This window comes from Saimiri boliviensis, chromosome 4 (assembly GCF_048565385.1).
Source record: "Saimiri boliviensis isolate mSaiBol1 chromosome 4, mSaiBol1.pri, whole genome shotgun sequence".
Taxonomy (NCBI): Eukaryota; Metazoa; Chordata; class Mammalia; order Primates; family Cebidae; genus Saimiri; species Saimiri boliviensis.
The window spans coordinates 117,409,406-117,425,039 of NC_133452.1; the positions used below are offsets into that span (position 1 = coordinate 117,409,406).

General features: G+C 33.4%; 1 protein-coding gene across 10 annotated transcripts in view; it reads left to right on the forward strand.

Moving 5' to 3' along the window:
* Positions 1-15,634, forward strand: part of LMBRD1 (LMBR1 domain containing 1) — a 170,111-nt gene that overhangs the window by 114,432 nt on the left and 40,045 nt on the right. For 9 of the 10 annotated variants that reach the window (XR_012517315.1, XR_012517317.1, XR_012517319.1 and 6 more), the window contains exons 15-16: positions 12,907-12,998; positions 13,177-13,308. Coding sequence is in view for 1 of the 10 variants with exons in the window: in XM_003926345.4 (XP_003926394.1) it covers positions 12,907-12,998; positions 13,177-13,290 (206 nt within the window). In the remaining 9 variants the exon portion in view is untranslated. Of the gene's footprint in view, positions 1-12,906; positions 12,999-13,176; positions 13,647-15,634 lie in introns of those variants that run through there. The other variant, XM_003926345.4, reaches the window with a different exon arrangement.

Genomic DNA, 15,634 nt, shown 5'->3' on the forward strand with positions numbered 1-15,634 from the left:
GTTTAAAACTGATGTTATTAAAAGAATTACTACACTAGTTAATATCTGATGTTGGATTTATGCAATTAAAGTTAAAATGTTCATGTTAAGAACAGCCAATTTTAACAAGCTAAAATGAAGCTGGTCAAACAATTTCACTAGAAATTAAGTGTTAAAAGCGAAAATAAAAAGTGACGCTGATGCTTTGTAATGACAGTCTCCTAATATCTTTGTTAATATCGTCTGTGGTGCCCTGAGCCTAGTGGTGGTCCCTAAATAGAATTTGAAATGAAAATGGTGCTAGAATATTCCTGTCTTAATTTAAAAGGCAGGTTTGAATATGGACTATCAGTTTCACACTTCCTACCCCATAGTAAGTGAAGGAAATTCACTTTAGCTTTCTGATAGTATATAACTAAGAAGATAACCCTCTTCTGGAGAATGTAGGTCATCTGCTTCTTTAGACAGAAGAACATGGGGCAGTGACCTTTTAAAAAAACTGTGTGGTCCTTTTGTTTTATAGTCTGAAAATTTGGTAGTGAAGATGAGAAAGTTAAGGATAGTTAAATTTACTTTATAAGATTAATATGTCTTCAACTCTACTAGAACTGTGATAATTTTGATAGCTTTATTTAGAAAGTTACCCCTTTCTTTGAAGAATACAACACTAAGTAATGACTATGTTGCAATTCAGCCTATTGACATACCTTCTTCAGTAATACTGAGAAGCACAATCCTTTTACTTGTGAATTTCTGATAAATTTATGAATGTCTTAATTTCCAGTATTACATAGATCATTTAATTTTACTTACCTATTATTTCTGTGGTCTTTCATTTAACAAATATTTATTGATGTCTGCTGTGTGCTAGATACTATTCTGGCTACTAGGGATACAGCAATGAACAAAAAGTCTAGTATTCTTGTCTGCACAGAGCTTACTTAATAGAAGGAGACAGACAAATAAATATGTCAGGTGACAAGTATTGTGGAGAACAATAAAGTGCCGAAGGAGTTAAAGTGGTGTTCAGAAGGAGGAATAGTTTGAATTTTTAGGTACGGTGAAAGGGAATTCTTACTGGGAAGGTGGCATTTGAACAAAAAGCCTTTAAAGAAGTGAGGAGCAAACACAGTATCTGGGGAAGAGTATTCTAAATAGTGTTAACAGCAAGTACACAGCCAGGAGTATGCTTGAGGTAGAGGAACGCAAGCAGGTAATTTTAAGTATGTCAGTTTTTACTTTCAAATGAGAACTATCTCGAAGATGGTGAACAGAGGAATAGCATGATGTGACTTAGGTTCTTACAGGATCACTCTGACTACTGTGTTGCATATAGACCAAGGCTTGGCAACGTTTTTCTGCAAAGAGCCAGATAGTGAATATTTCAGTCTTTGTGGGTCATGCAGTAGTCCACTCAGCTCTACCATTGCAGCATGAAAACTGCCACAGACATTACTTAAGGGTTGGCTGTAGCTATGTCTGAATAAAAATTACAAATGATAGGCTTGATTTGCCCTCTGTGCCATAGTTTGCCTACCCCTGATACAGACCATGATAAGCCAAGGGCAAAAGCATGTTGACAGGAGGCTTTTGCAATAACCCAAGGGAGAGCTTATCATGGGTGGTAGTGGCAGTGGCAAAAAGTCATCAGAATCTGGATATATTTTGAAGGTAGAGCCAATAGTATTTGGTTGATAGAGAGTTTGACAGAGATATAGAGAGAAGGGAGTCAGGGTTGATGCCCATGTTTTTAAGAGTTTTAATTAGAAAGTACTTGTTTAATATTTTGCATTCTAATTTTGATAATATCTGTAATAATTATCTTTGAAATTTATGTGTACCTATTAAGGTTATACATTGCTTTTTATTCCTTTGAGCCTGTTTGTTTCGTTCTGGGTATTCCTTCATAGAGAACTAATAGTGTGACCTATTAAGTTCTCAGCACCGCAGCTGGTTATTGAACATTATCTCATTAGGTTTCCCTTATGGATGAAAGCATATGTGTAGCCGTGATGTTAGGTATGTAGGTTAGGGTGTTGCCTCAAGGTCAAGGAAGAAAACAAAATCAAGAAGCTAACCTGTTAGCTATATATGGGAAGCTCTGAATGAGGATTATTAATCGTGTAAAACTAATAGAAAGAATTTTGTTTTATTTTGGTGATATATTTATAAAAATGTTTATAATGAATAACTGTTGGGGAAAATAGTACAGACTACTAGATAAGGACTTTGGACCACACTGACTTAACTATTTCTTATACTACCACATTCTTCAAAGCAGTTACTCACTTTTTCTCCACACCTAATCAGTTACTAAGAGCTGCAGAATTTTTGTTTCATTTTGTTTGCCATAATGACCCTCACATTCCACTTTCATCATGTCTCACTTAAATTACTGTACCTTTTAACTGTTGCTTCAATCTAATCCACACTACAGAGTGATTTTTACCTTAATTGTTCTAAAGGAAGGGTCATCAAACTTTTGCATGCATCAAAATTACTTGGAAGATTTGTGAAATCCAGATTGCAAAGTTGGATTTTTGTTTGTTTGTTTTTTAGTTTGAGATGTGGTCTCTCTTTTGTCAACCAGGCTGGAGTGCAGTGGTACAGTCTCAGCTCACTGCAGCCTCTGCCTCCCGGGTTCCAATGATTCTCCTGCCACATGCTCCCGGGTAGCTGGGATTCCAGGCACATGCCACCACACCTGGCTAATTTTTGTATTTTTAATAGGGACAGGTTTCACCATGTTGGCCAGACTGGTCTCAAACTCCTGACCTCAGGTGATCTGCTCACTTCGGCCTCCCAAAGTGCTAGGATTACAGATGTGGGCCACCATGCCTGGCCCAAAGTTTCTGATTTAGCAGATCTGAGGTGGGACCCTAGAATCTTCTGGTCTGGGAACCACACTGTGGAAACTACTCTTCTGAAGTACTCTAATAATGCCATTTCTCTACTAAAAACTGTAATTGTTCCCCTTACGTCATCTGATAAGTTTCAGTCTAGGATTTAAGGACTACTACTATTTAACCCTTACAAGTCTCTAGCTTTTTTTAAATGTATTTTCTGGACATTGCCAGATTCTTATCTACCTTTGCTTTTCAACAATTTGCTTTTGAAATATCACAGTAAGTCTTTGTCCTACCCCTCCCATTTTCATCAGTCAGAATCCTAATCTTCTTACAAGGTTAATTTCTAACTAGCCTTCTTTTTTGAATCTCCAAACATGTATGTGCTTTTTTCCTTTTAATTTCCATAGCATTTATAGTTTTTATAACATTACCTTATTCTCTCTCAATTTATAGTCATTTGTATATCTTATCTTTATTCTACCTTTTTATAGAAATGTAAGTTTCTTGAGGATAAGAAAATATATCTTTGTCTCTCTTAAACATTTGTAAAATGGAACCACATTTTAAAATTTGTTTCTTTGTCCTTTCTCTTTTTAAATAATATTATTAAAGTAACATAAGATATTAGTACATCTAATATTTACTAGCTTCTTGCTCACTTTATCTGTTGGATGAAACCCATTGTATTGACCTGAAGACTTCCTTCTGGGAACCTACTGACTTCCTGTTTTTATTTGGATTAATTCCTTTATGATTCTGCTGCTCAGCTTTACAAAGTATAATTATATATTATAATGCTACAATTTCTGTCCATTAGACTTCTCATGCATTGTAAATCATGTCTTCTTTCTTGGTGAATTCTCTCCAAGGAAAAACTAAGGTTTTACTGGGTGAAAAAGAAAATTCTTTGTATGAAATACATATCTGAAAAGTGCTCATATATCTGAAAAGTCTCCTGTCCTCACAATTAATGAATAGTTTGGTTGTGCTTAGAATTCTGCATGAGAAGTCATTTCCTCTTAGAACTTCAGAGGCATTATATTATCTTCTGCTTTCATTTTAACTGGTGAGAAATCTAATGCCAATTCTTTTCTTCTTCTGAAACTACTTCATGGTTTCTTTCTATTTACTGTTTTCTCCTTTGGGAATTCTTGTTTGTTATATACTGAATATCTTCACTTGATCATTTGTATTATCTCATTTTCATATTTTCTGCCTACCATTTGCTGTATGTTCTTTGGTATGCATTCAGTTTGTCAACCATAGTATGAATTTTAATTTCATATAATCAATTATTATTTTCCTTTAGTACTTTGTTATTCTGATTTTCTTTTCAAGCATCCTTATATTATGGATGTAATATCTTTAATACCTGAATATAACTAAACGTTTTTCTTAATGGTTTCCTTTAAGTAAAATTATAATTTTGGTTATCCAAGTACAGTTCTGTTTATGTTGTTTTCTTTTTCCCTCATGCTGATAGTTTTCTACATATATTTGTTGGTCCATTCACATTTATGCCAGTTGGTATTTAAATACCAGGAACTGGCCAGTCTCGTTGCTGGTAACTCTGTACATGCGTCTGGGACTTCTTGATCCCCATATTATATTTTAAAATAAATGGGAGGGAAACCATCTGTTTTACTGGAGACCTTTTAAATGCGGCCTTCCATCTTCCAGATTATTGTTGGAACTCCTCATCAGCTGATGGTTCTACTTCCATTCTCTTTGCTGATAAATGATTGCTCTGGCTTTATTCCTATACTGGAATGGTAATGAGATCCTTAGAAGGATAAGAAACAAATAACTATGCTAAGTCTGTTCTCTTGCCCAGAAAGCTAAGTTTTTAACAGGTTAAAAAAAAATTTTATGGTTAAATACTATACATTTCTAATCTTTGACAAATAATAAGTTTGTGTTGATAACCTCATTTGATTTGATTGTAGTAAACCCATGAGATGTGTAGCACAGTAGAAGAGTGATGAGATAGAATTATTTCTAAGAAGTGCCATACTTTGGTCTCCAGCATCTGTATTTAGCTTCATATAACTGAGCAGAGAATAGCCCAAGTGTCTAATGTCAACCAAATGGCAGCTTATTAATTTACCATAGAAAGTTTAACTGTTAAAGAAACTAGATATCTGCTCAAGGTTAGTGAATTATCACCAGAGAGAAAAATTTGCATGGAAAATCCAATTTATAGTCACACATGTCTAGGTAAACATGAAGTTAGAAAGTGAGCCTCAGTAATATTATTGTCTGGTATCTAGCTGAGATGGCCTGATGTATGACATCTATTGTCAAGCAAGATTGTGATGCAAACCAGAAAAGTGATTATTGATCAGAGCACCATTTCTCTTTGATTTTGCTGGAGATCTAGAAAGTCTCCTGATATTGAGGTTCTTTTTCTAGGTGACATTGCAATTGTGTTGATAGAAGTTTAACTAAGATATAGTAAAGTTAATCAACTGTATGCTCTCTAAATTCTCCAGAATCTACATCAAGGCCAACCTAAATAATTTTGTGAAACTTCTCAGCTACTCACAGATTATTGCTTACAGTGGCTAACTCTGAAAACATCAATCTTTTCTTTCAAATGTAAATTTCTCTCTAAATTCCCAGAAATTTGATATAGCACCATATACCACACATATCTGTATGTCACTTTCAAAGAAACTAATATTTAGAAGTTAAATGAATAACCTCAAAGGTCTCATATTATTGTCAGACTTAACTAAGTCTCAATCTTCTATCTTTAACTTTAATATATATTTCCTAGTATATCTCTTTAAACTTATCAAAAGACAAAGTAATAGAAAACAATTGCTTTATATCTTACTATCCTTGGACAATTACAACCAGCAGATAGTAAATCTCAGTAATTTAGAGTTCTCTCATACAGCTTGTGATTATACAATTTCTACATTACATTTTATATGCTGAGACCTTGTCCTCCGTTTTAATGAGTGTTATGTGGCCAATTAGTAATAAAATGAAATTAGGAGCATTCTTTTCTTAAAAGGCAAATATATATAAATATAAATATAAATATATATATATTAGTATTAATATATATATTAGTACTTTGGAAATGCTTTAAACTTATTTAAATATAACCAAAGCTCAACATAAATTATACTTGTTTTTAAAAAATGGTTCCTCTGAAACTTATTCTTAGGTGCAAAACATCTGACAAAACATCTTTATTAGGCTGATACAGTTTGTGTATTCTTAAAGTATAGGAAGACTATGTTCTTCAAAATTTCTATGATTTTTTACATTTATCAGTTCTCTTTCCTTTTACCTACATCTCCCAGTGAGATTTAACGAAACATTGATTTAACTGTATACCATTTGTTATATTTTAATATAAATATACAACTTTTGTTTCTATTAAAAATCTCTCAGATCCCAACTTTTTTTTTTCCCATCCCTGAACCCATTTTTTTTTCAGTTGTGTAGCCTTCTAACTTGATAAACCTCTTTCTACTTTTAATCTCCTCTTCGAATCTGTACTCCATTCATGTTATTCTTTCTTAAAACCATTTGATAAGTGATTTCAAATCATATCACAGTAAAGTCCAAGCTCCTTAGCCTGTATACAGTTAAAATATATATGTCCATTATAAATATTCGATAGTAGCAAGACCTCATAAGAAACCAGTTGGCACAGTCATGGGCAACCATGAGCTATAAAGTGACTTCTAAATAGTCCAGTCTTCTACCAACTTTTATTGGTCAGTAGTCAAATAAAATGCTTGTTTTAAAATTATTCTACATGACATCTGAGTTTTCTCAAAAGCCTTCTCTTTATATATACATATGTAACATAAGGCTTTGTTTTATAAAATGCAAATATATAGTAATTAATTATAAATTGATTTCAAATGAAGGCTTACATGATGACTCAATCGTGGCTTAAACATTCAGTGTGTTTAAAAAGATGTACTTAAAGTAAAAGGTATTATTTATTTTACTTAACCAACGTTATCTTAGTGGCAGTCAAGATAACATAAAAAGTGATGTAAAAAGTAAAGGAAACAGGAAATATGTGATATAAAATTATCAGCCAAAACCTTAAACACTGCTGTTAAGTTACTAAAAAAAAAAAGTGATTTACTTGCATTTCTTCTATTTCTCTGTTTGATGATATGTGAGACGAGATGAAGGAATGGTGGTAGTAGCAGGATTCAAAAGTATTTTGATTTTATTTGTATGCTTCAGATGCCCTTTCTTGACTCTTTTAATTCTAATCATTTCTGTATGGCCACTTTCTTATCAGAAAAATAATTATTTGAATCCGCCTCCCCCATGTTTAGTTTTCATCATTAACATCTAATTGGAAGTTTAATCTTTAATTCAATTATATGTCCTTTTGAGGAACAACAGAAGTTTCTGGAATACTTCAGATTTTAGAACACAATTCCTAAATGAAATATCCAACAGTTATAATTTACTTGGAAGTTAAAACCAGATTCAGAACGTTTATTGTAATTTTCTTAGTTGGATAACTATAGAAAGAAATCTGTAGATCTCCTAGATATGTATGATTCAGGTGAGCAGCTGGAAGATGGCAGATGGTGAAGAATGACACTCCCCTCCATTTATTCAGTGTGGAATCATCATTTGAAGATGAAATATATGCATGAATCTTATTAGCAAAAAATTTTCCTAATGCTATATGCCAGTTAATAGAAATAAAATTATATATATGTATAAAGATGACTATAAAGAGCTGTTACTTATTGTGTATGTGGATTTTTAGTCTAGTATCATTTTTCAACACCACGGAATGATGGTACCTTTTTATTGTATTTTAAAAGACTTGTGTCAAAGTCCACAACCTTTAAAAAAGATAAACATGTTAAATAATGTGATTCAAAAAATATTTAAGATACGGTTTTGGTGGTGGGCAAGAGTCAGAGAGCCAATTTAAAATGTTACTAAGTGAATGATTAGACGCCTGGAGGAGAAAGATTTGATTTATCTTGCTTCTGCCAGCTCAGCCTCTATTTTGTAAGCCCTGTTCTGGCCCTGAAATTTCTAATTTAGTCAAGTTCTTACTCCCAAAAAAACCCTTTAAATATGGAAATTAGTAATAGAACTTTTATTTTTTAAGTTTAGAGCATTAGCAGTATTGAGAACGTTCTGTTTTTCAAACAGGCTTATACTTGTAAAATGAAGTTAAAGTAATACTTAAACCATGAATAATACCATTCTTGTTTTTAAAATAATTATGAATAGGCATTTTTGGCATAGGTCCAAGCCCATCCTGCTCTTCATTTTTGAAACATTCAAATTGGTTATTCAAATTGGTATATTACTATTTAGCAGTGTATCCTGATACTGATTATACAAATTTGAACTTTGCCAAATCCATTTGTGTTTGTTTCAACTATGGAGGCAGAAAAATAATGGGCTTGCACAGAGTAGTCATGATACTAATGACTAACCAATTATTTTCCTACTATTGGACATGAATGTCTAAAATCTTAAGACTTGCAACCAGTTGAGCAGCTCTTCACAATTGTTCTCTATACTTTGCAGAGGAAAACTGAAGGAAATTAATATTAAGTGCCACTTTGCATGGGGCTTTTGATATATATGTCATATGATCTTTATAGCAATACTGTGAGGAAAGATGGTGATAAGTACACAGGTTCCACAGTTCAGATCTGCCTGTACACACGGCAAAAAAGTGACCAAATGCTATTCCTCTCCAGGTCTGTCAGAGTCCAGAGCCTGGGCTCTTCATTCACCGTGCTGGACATTTTAGTTATGCTTTAATGTCAAGATATATTCAACTTTCTCATTTTTATGCCATTGGAATCTTGTCAGATTTTAATCTTTAGAAATTAGAAAATGGGCCTGTATTACAGTGGCTCATGCCTGTAATCCCAGTGCTTTGGAGTCGATGTGGGTGGATTACAAGGTCAGGAGATCAAGACCATCCTGGCCAACACAATGAAACCCGATCTCTACTAAAATACAAAAAATTAGCCCAGCATGGTGGCACATGCCTGTAGTCCCAGCTACTTGGGAGGCTGAGGGCAGGGGAATCTCCTGATCCCTGGAGGTGGAGGTTAGCCCAGATCGTGCAACTGCACTCCAGCCTGGTGACAGAGCAAGACTCTGTCTCAAAAAAAAAGAAAGAAAGAAAGAAAGAAAGAAAGAAAGAAAGAAAGAAAGAAAGAAAATATGCTATTTAACAATATGAATTTTAAATGAAATATCCCTTTTTACATTTATTTTACTTCAACAGTTATTGAATATTAGTCAGTTGGAGTACTCCAATGGTATTTTACAATACTCAGTATATCTGTTGGAAAAAAATTACAAATTGAACAGCTATATCGCTCTGAAGTAAGTTCTACAATAAAAGTGACAATACAGTGTGGTGAGAGTACAAAGTAAATGACAAAGACACTTTCTGTCTAGGAGTCTCTGCTGCGAGTCTGAACTCCCAGCACCTAGTGTAAAACTCTAATCATCTTTGCTAACTATAGGAGACAGAAATATGTTGAGCTAATGCTGCTTAAAGCCCTTCTGGCTTTCTTAGAAAACTGTGAATATTCCTTGTAGACTTTTCTGTTGATAAAGAGAAGAAATACTATGAAGGGTGCCTTTGGGATCAATAGATAGCTTCTCTGTTAAATTGCATGTTTTTCTACCAGAAAGAGGTTTGTTCAGTTTGGTATTGAGCAATTCAGAAGTAAATGTTGAAGTACAGTTTAAGAGTTTAGAGTAGATAAAATTGATTATCTAAATCTCTATATAACATATCTGAAGCTTTATATAGCAAGTCTTGTATGTTGATAAAATATAGCTTAATGCTATTTTCAGAAAACCATGTGATAGGAACAAGAAAAAGTGTTATTAGATTCATTATGTAATAAGCTGAAATATGTAGCTCTCAGCTCCATTTATCTTTTGAGAGAAAACAGCACTTACTTACTGAAGCTAAGAAGAGAGCTCAGAAAAATAAAAGGTGTATTTTCTTGATTAGAAATAGGATATGGGATTGGTCTCCTAATTGCATGTAGCATCTTTTTGTCGTTATCCATTTGGATAAAAATATGCAGAAGTTATAATTTCTTTTGTGATTAACAGACTGAGAAGAAGTTGCTTTGTGAGATACGGATTTTCTTCTGTTAGACATAAGGGCCCTCTGAACTTTGTGAGGTTGGTATCTTTTATTAGGTTCAGCATATATAATTTTTCACTCAATTACATAATGTAGTTGACCCTTGAACAACATGGGTTTAAACTGCATTAGTTCACTTATGCTGGATTTTTTTTTTTTCAAATTGTACTTTAAGTTCTGGGGTACATGTGCCAAACATGTTTGGCACATGTACCCCAGAACTTAAAGTACAGGTTTGTTACATAGGTATACATGTGCCATAGTGGTTTGCTGCATCCATCACCCTGCCATCTACATTAGGAAAGTTGCAGTTGCCTCTCCTGCCTCCTCTTCTACTTCCTTTGCCTCTTCCACCTCTACCACCTCAAAACAGCAAGACCAACCCCTCCTCTTCTCCCTCCTTCCCCTCCCCCTCAGCCAATGAATTGTAAAGACAATGAGGATAAAAACCTTAATGATAATCTCCTTCCACTTAATGAATAGTAAATATATTTTTACTTTTTATGATTTTTCTGAATAACATTTTCTTTTCTCTAGCTTAATTTATTGTAAGATCACAGTATGTAATACACATAACATACAAAATATGGGTCAATCAACAATTTGTGTTATTGGTAAGGCTTCCAGAAAACACTAGGCTATTTAGTAGTTAAGTTTTGGAGGAGTCAAAAGTTATATGTGGATTTTTGTCTGCACATGGTGGTGGGTACCTCTAACCTGTTTTGTTTGAAGTCCACTCTATTGTGTTGCCACAGGCCTTTCTGAATGACTTGAATAAATATTTCCTGAGACATCATTTACTAGATATGTGTCAGTTGGGTCAACGACTTTGTAACCTAATGGAAATCATGTATTTGGACAAAACTAGTATGGGGTTTACACAAATATCAAATAACCAGTCTGCTACTTTCTCTTTAAGAGTTTTATTTGAAGGAGAAAAATATATTTATTTTTAATTGCAGCTATAATGCTATCTGAAGTTCCAACAGGAATCATATCAGTAAATAATGATTTTCTTTTTTTCATAAAGCATAAGATATTTTAATGAGAAAATGAAAACAATACCAAACTTTAGTCTCATATTTCTATTTAAAGACACTCAATACTAGTTGTCCCCTGCCCATCCCTTTCCTAACTGCAACTTTGTGACCATGTAATAAAGGCCAGTTTAAATATTTAAAAAAAAAAAAAAACAAGTTTAAACCTTTTTTAAAAATCAGGCTAGCAAAAAGATAATACGTATTTTCCTTATATCAAACAAGCTAATATTTCAGTACAATATAACTATACAGAATATATACAATACACTTATGTTCACAAAGCAAACACTATAGGCTTAGAACAAATTTGAAGAAAATATTGTATTCACATTGATTACATTAACTAAAATGATTGTAACATTGAAATGACAGTTTACAAAAAAGTCATACATACGCGTGCGCGCGTGTGTGTGTGTGTAGTCACCAAGAACTATGGTTCCTGTAAAATACTAATAGCCAGATACTAGTATATAAAATGTGAAGTTCTGACATTATATACATTTTTTGGAAATAAAATCCAAAACCATTTTTATTATTGTCAAAAGTCAAAAATGCCAAGTAAGTTAGCTATAGCCAGTGTCTCCAAGTAAAGCCATATTTGAATGAGATGACAACTGGATACAAAGTTGGTGAACTGGGGACTGGCACAGTTAAGAGTTGTACCAGTTCTAGGAAAGGGGTAGAAGACATAAAAACACCCATCTATGTAATTTAATTTATTTAGAAGAAGCAACCATTCATTCAGTAGCAGTCATAAAAAGCTAAAAGAAACCTCTCAAGTTTGAGCTGCAGTGAGAATTTGTTTCTTAGAAAAGTGTGTTGGGGATAAGAAAATGATAGCACACACTATGACAGGCTAAGTACTTTGAACTGAAGGGTATTGAAAGAGCCCCAGAAGCAAAGTATCCTTTCAGCCTTCTCTTGCCCTTCTTTCTTTTGTTCTCCTTTCTCTCCCAAGGCAGACCATAGAAACTAGAATTTCTCTTACCCCAGCCATGTCATAGAAATTAGAACCCTACTTCCCTGAAGCCAGCTATAAACCTAGAAATATTAAACTTCCCCCACCTTTTTATGTAGGAGCTGGCCAAAAAGAAATTCTGTGACCTACCTTGTCTGATAGTAGGTCATAAGACTCTCATTCCAGAAGGGTTCTGCCCTATACCATGAAGAAGGGAATGCTATATAGAAAGACCAAGAAGAATCTGAACATACAGACCTTGCTGGCTTTCCCCTCTCAGTCTGTTACTATTAGGTTATACACTTTTGTCTAATTATTCTCTATTCTTAGCTCTTAGCTCTCCATTTTTCATTGACTATGCATGAAAATACAGTTTTCCCTTTAGTCCTTGAGTCTTCATTTCTGAAGCCTCCTGTGTCATGTAAAACTGATTAAATAAATGTGTTATGCTTTTCTCTTGTTAACCTGTCTTCTGTTATAGGAGTGTTGGCCATGAAACTTTCAGTGGGTGAGGAAAGTTATTAGACCTTTCTGCACCTACAAGTGCACCTTCATACTAACCACATCTGATTACTTTGTTCTTTTGTCTTGATGTTCATCAGGAAAACTTTATTTTGTTTTAGGATATGTCTGATACTCCAAGTAAAAGTGATTTTCTATTTCTAATAAAGCAAACTAGCCAAAATAGTTTTTTATACCTAAGATCTGGATTGCATTGGCAGCATTCATTTTTTTAAAAATGTCATATTAGTTTGCAGTTTTCAACACTACACTAAGGTGACTGAAAAAGTGGCCTTTGAAGAGAGACCTAAGTTTCAGTCCCATCTCTGACACTTAATAGCCATATGATCTTGGTCATTAGCTTTTAGAGAAAGTATTAATCATCAATTTTATGAAAGAACCTATCTCACCATAGTCTTTTATTTGCTTTTACAGATCAGTGTACTGTTACCCGGACATACCTATTCCTTCACAAGTTCTGGTTCTTCAGTGCTGCTTACTATTTTGGTAACTGGGCATTTCTTGGGGTGAGTACAGATATCTGAGGCATGATTTGACCTTCCTTTATAAACTATAGTTAAACAAGTAAACTCTTCGTATATTAGTAGTATATTTGTATCATAGTACTGTCATTGAATTTTAAAGCATTACTTTGCAAATGATTTTAAATTTGAAAAATAACACATGGCTTATTTGAATTTACAGGTATTCTTGATTGGATTAGTTGTATCCTGTTGTAAAGGGAAGAAATCAGTTATTGAAGGAGTAGATGAAGATTCAGACATAAGTGATGATGAGCCCTCTGTCTATTCTGTTTGACAGACTTCTGTCTTAAAGGTTGTGTAACGCTGACTGAATATCTGTTATGCATTTTTCAAGTTTTAAACTAACATTAGAATGTGCTAACTAGCTTTCATCAAAAATGGGAGCATGGCTATAAAACAACTATATTTTATTATATGTTTTCTGAAGTAACATTGTATCATAGATTAACATTTTAAATTACCATAATAATGCCATGTAAATATAAAACTACTGGCTTTGTGAGGGAATGTTTGTGCAAAATTTTTTCCTCTAATGTATAATAGTGTTAAATTGATTAAAAATCTTCTAGAATTAATACTCCCTTTTGTCACTTTTTAAAAACATAATAAATCATTTGTATCTTTGCCTTAGGTTCTCCAGAGTGATGTGGAATTTTAAAATGTCTCTATCTGATTGCTTCCAAATAATATTTACAGTACAGCTGATGAATGTTACTCCCATATGCAACTTGTTTTCAGTTTTCTGCATAAAATCTTTAGTGCCACTCAAGTAGATTTCATGAAAAGATTTCAAATTACTTAGTGCTCTAAGAGCAGGACATTCCAAGATGTTATATTGTTCAAATATTAATCCATTAGATATCTTACAACCTCTATAGTATTTAAGGCATATATATTGTTATAGGTAGCTTTTGTTTTATATCTGACCTCAGCATTTGTATTGCAATATAAATAGGGGTATTGTCAAGAATAATTAATACTGAAAAAAATTAGTTTACATATTACTTTAAGATATATGGCATCATATTTTGGCTTTAGAGATACTTTTTCATTCTAAAGATTTGAAATTTGCAAAAGCTATAATGAAAACTGTATGACATCAGTAGGGTATTTTGAACACATTCTGGATAGCGAGAAATAATCAAATATTGTATTCTAGTTTACTAACATAAGCACATTAGAACTCATAAAAAAGTATATATTATGATCCTTGAGGTAAAATATCGCTAAGTTTCTTTAAAAGGTTTAGGAATTAACAACTATATCCAAGTTAATTCTTCCCTTCCTTAATTTTTATGCCATTTTTTTCTGTTCTGATTCTTTGTCTCTCTTGATAAACTTTCACAGCTTTTATATTTGGCTTCTGCTTCTTCAACTACCCTTTAGGATTATTCATCAGAATTTCATTCCCTTCTGTTCTTATTTTAAATTTTCTTTGTGGACAGTCTCACATACCCTTGCTTCTGTCTATACTACTTTTTCCTAAGCTCTGAACTTTAACTTATCTTTTAGCTAGAAATTACTGCTTCAACCACAACATTTTGAAAATTGAAGTACTTACTTTTTGGGGGGCCAAACTAAGACTTCTTCTGCATTTATTTTTTGACAAATGCACCAGCAGAGACTTGATTGCCTAAACAAAAAGTCAGGCAGATCTCCATATCTCTTGTTTATAAGTAACTCATCAAACAATCAAGTCATGTTAATTTCTACTTCCTATCTTTCCATTTGTCCCTTCTTCTCCATTTTTACTACCACCTTCTATGTTATAGGCTGAATTGCGCCTGCTTACAATTTATATGTTGAAGTCTTGCCCCCTTGTGCTTCACAGAATGAATGACTGTATATAGAGATAGGACCTTTTAAAAGTAATTAAAGTAAAATGAGGCTGTTGGGTGGAGTCCAAATCCAATATGACTGGTGTTCTTATAAGAAAGGGAAGAGACATCTAGAATGTATATATACAAAGAAGAGGCCATGTGAGGTTTCAATGAGAAGGCCAACATGAGAGGCCTCAGGAGAATCCAGTCTTACCAACCTTTTAATCTTGAGCTTCCAGCTTCCATATCTGTGAGAAAATAAATTTCTGTTGTTTAAGCCACTCAGTTTGTGGCATTTTGTTATGGCAGCCAAAGCAGACTGATAAACTCTTCCCTATTCACATGGCACCCTGTACAGTATATTGTGATTTATTGCTTTCATGTCTGAAATAAATCAGAGACATGTCCGTTAGACTCCAAGTACTTAAACACAATATCTGATTTTTCAACTTTGTTCTTGGTGCCTAGAATAGCTTCTTACACATGGAAAGCATTCAGTTGACAGGTGAATTTGTTAGAAGCCTTAAGCTCGTCTACATGATTTAAGCATGAATAAACTATTTTGATTAAAGAGGAATACATATTTAGCCTGTTTTTGAGACCAATTTTTTGAAACCTAAAAGGTTAGAAGTATTGTATTTGTCTTGAATACTACATATACTTTTCATTACTTTTGGGAATGTTTGGTTGGTTTCTGTCAGACCAACTTCTTAGCTTTTGATTTTGCTGGTTGTATTTTTTAAGTATATGTTTTCATCCTAGATTCTATAAACTTCCTATGTATTTAGAAGTTTACTT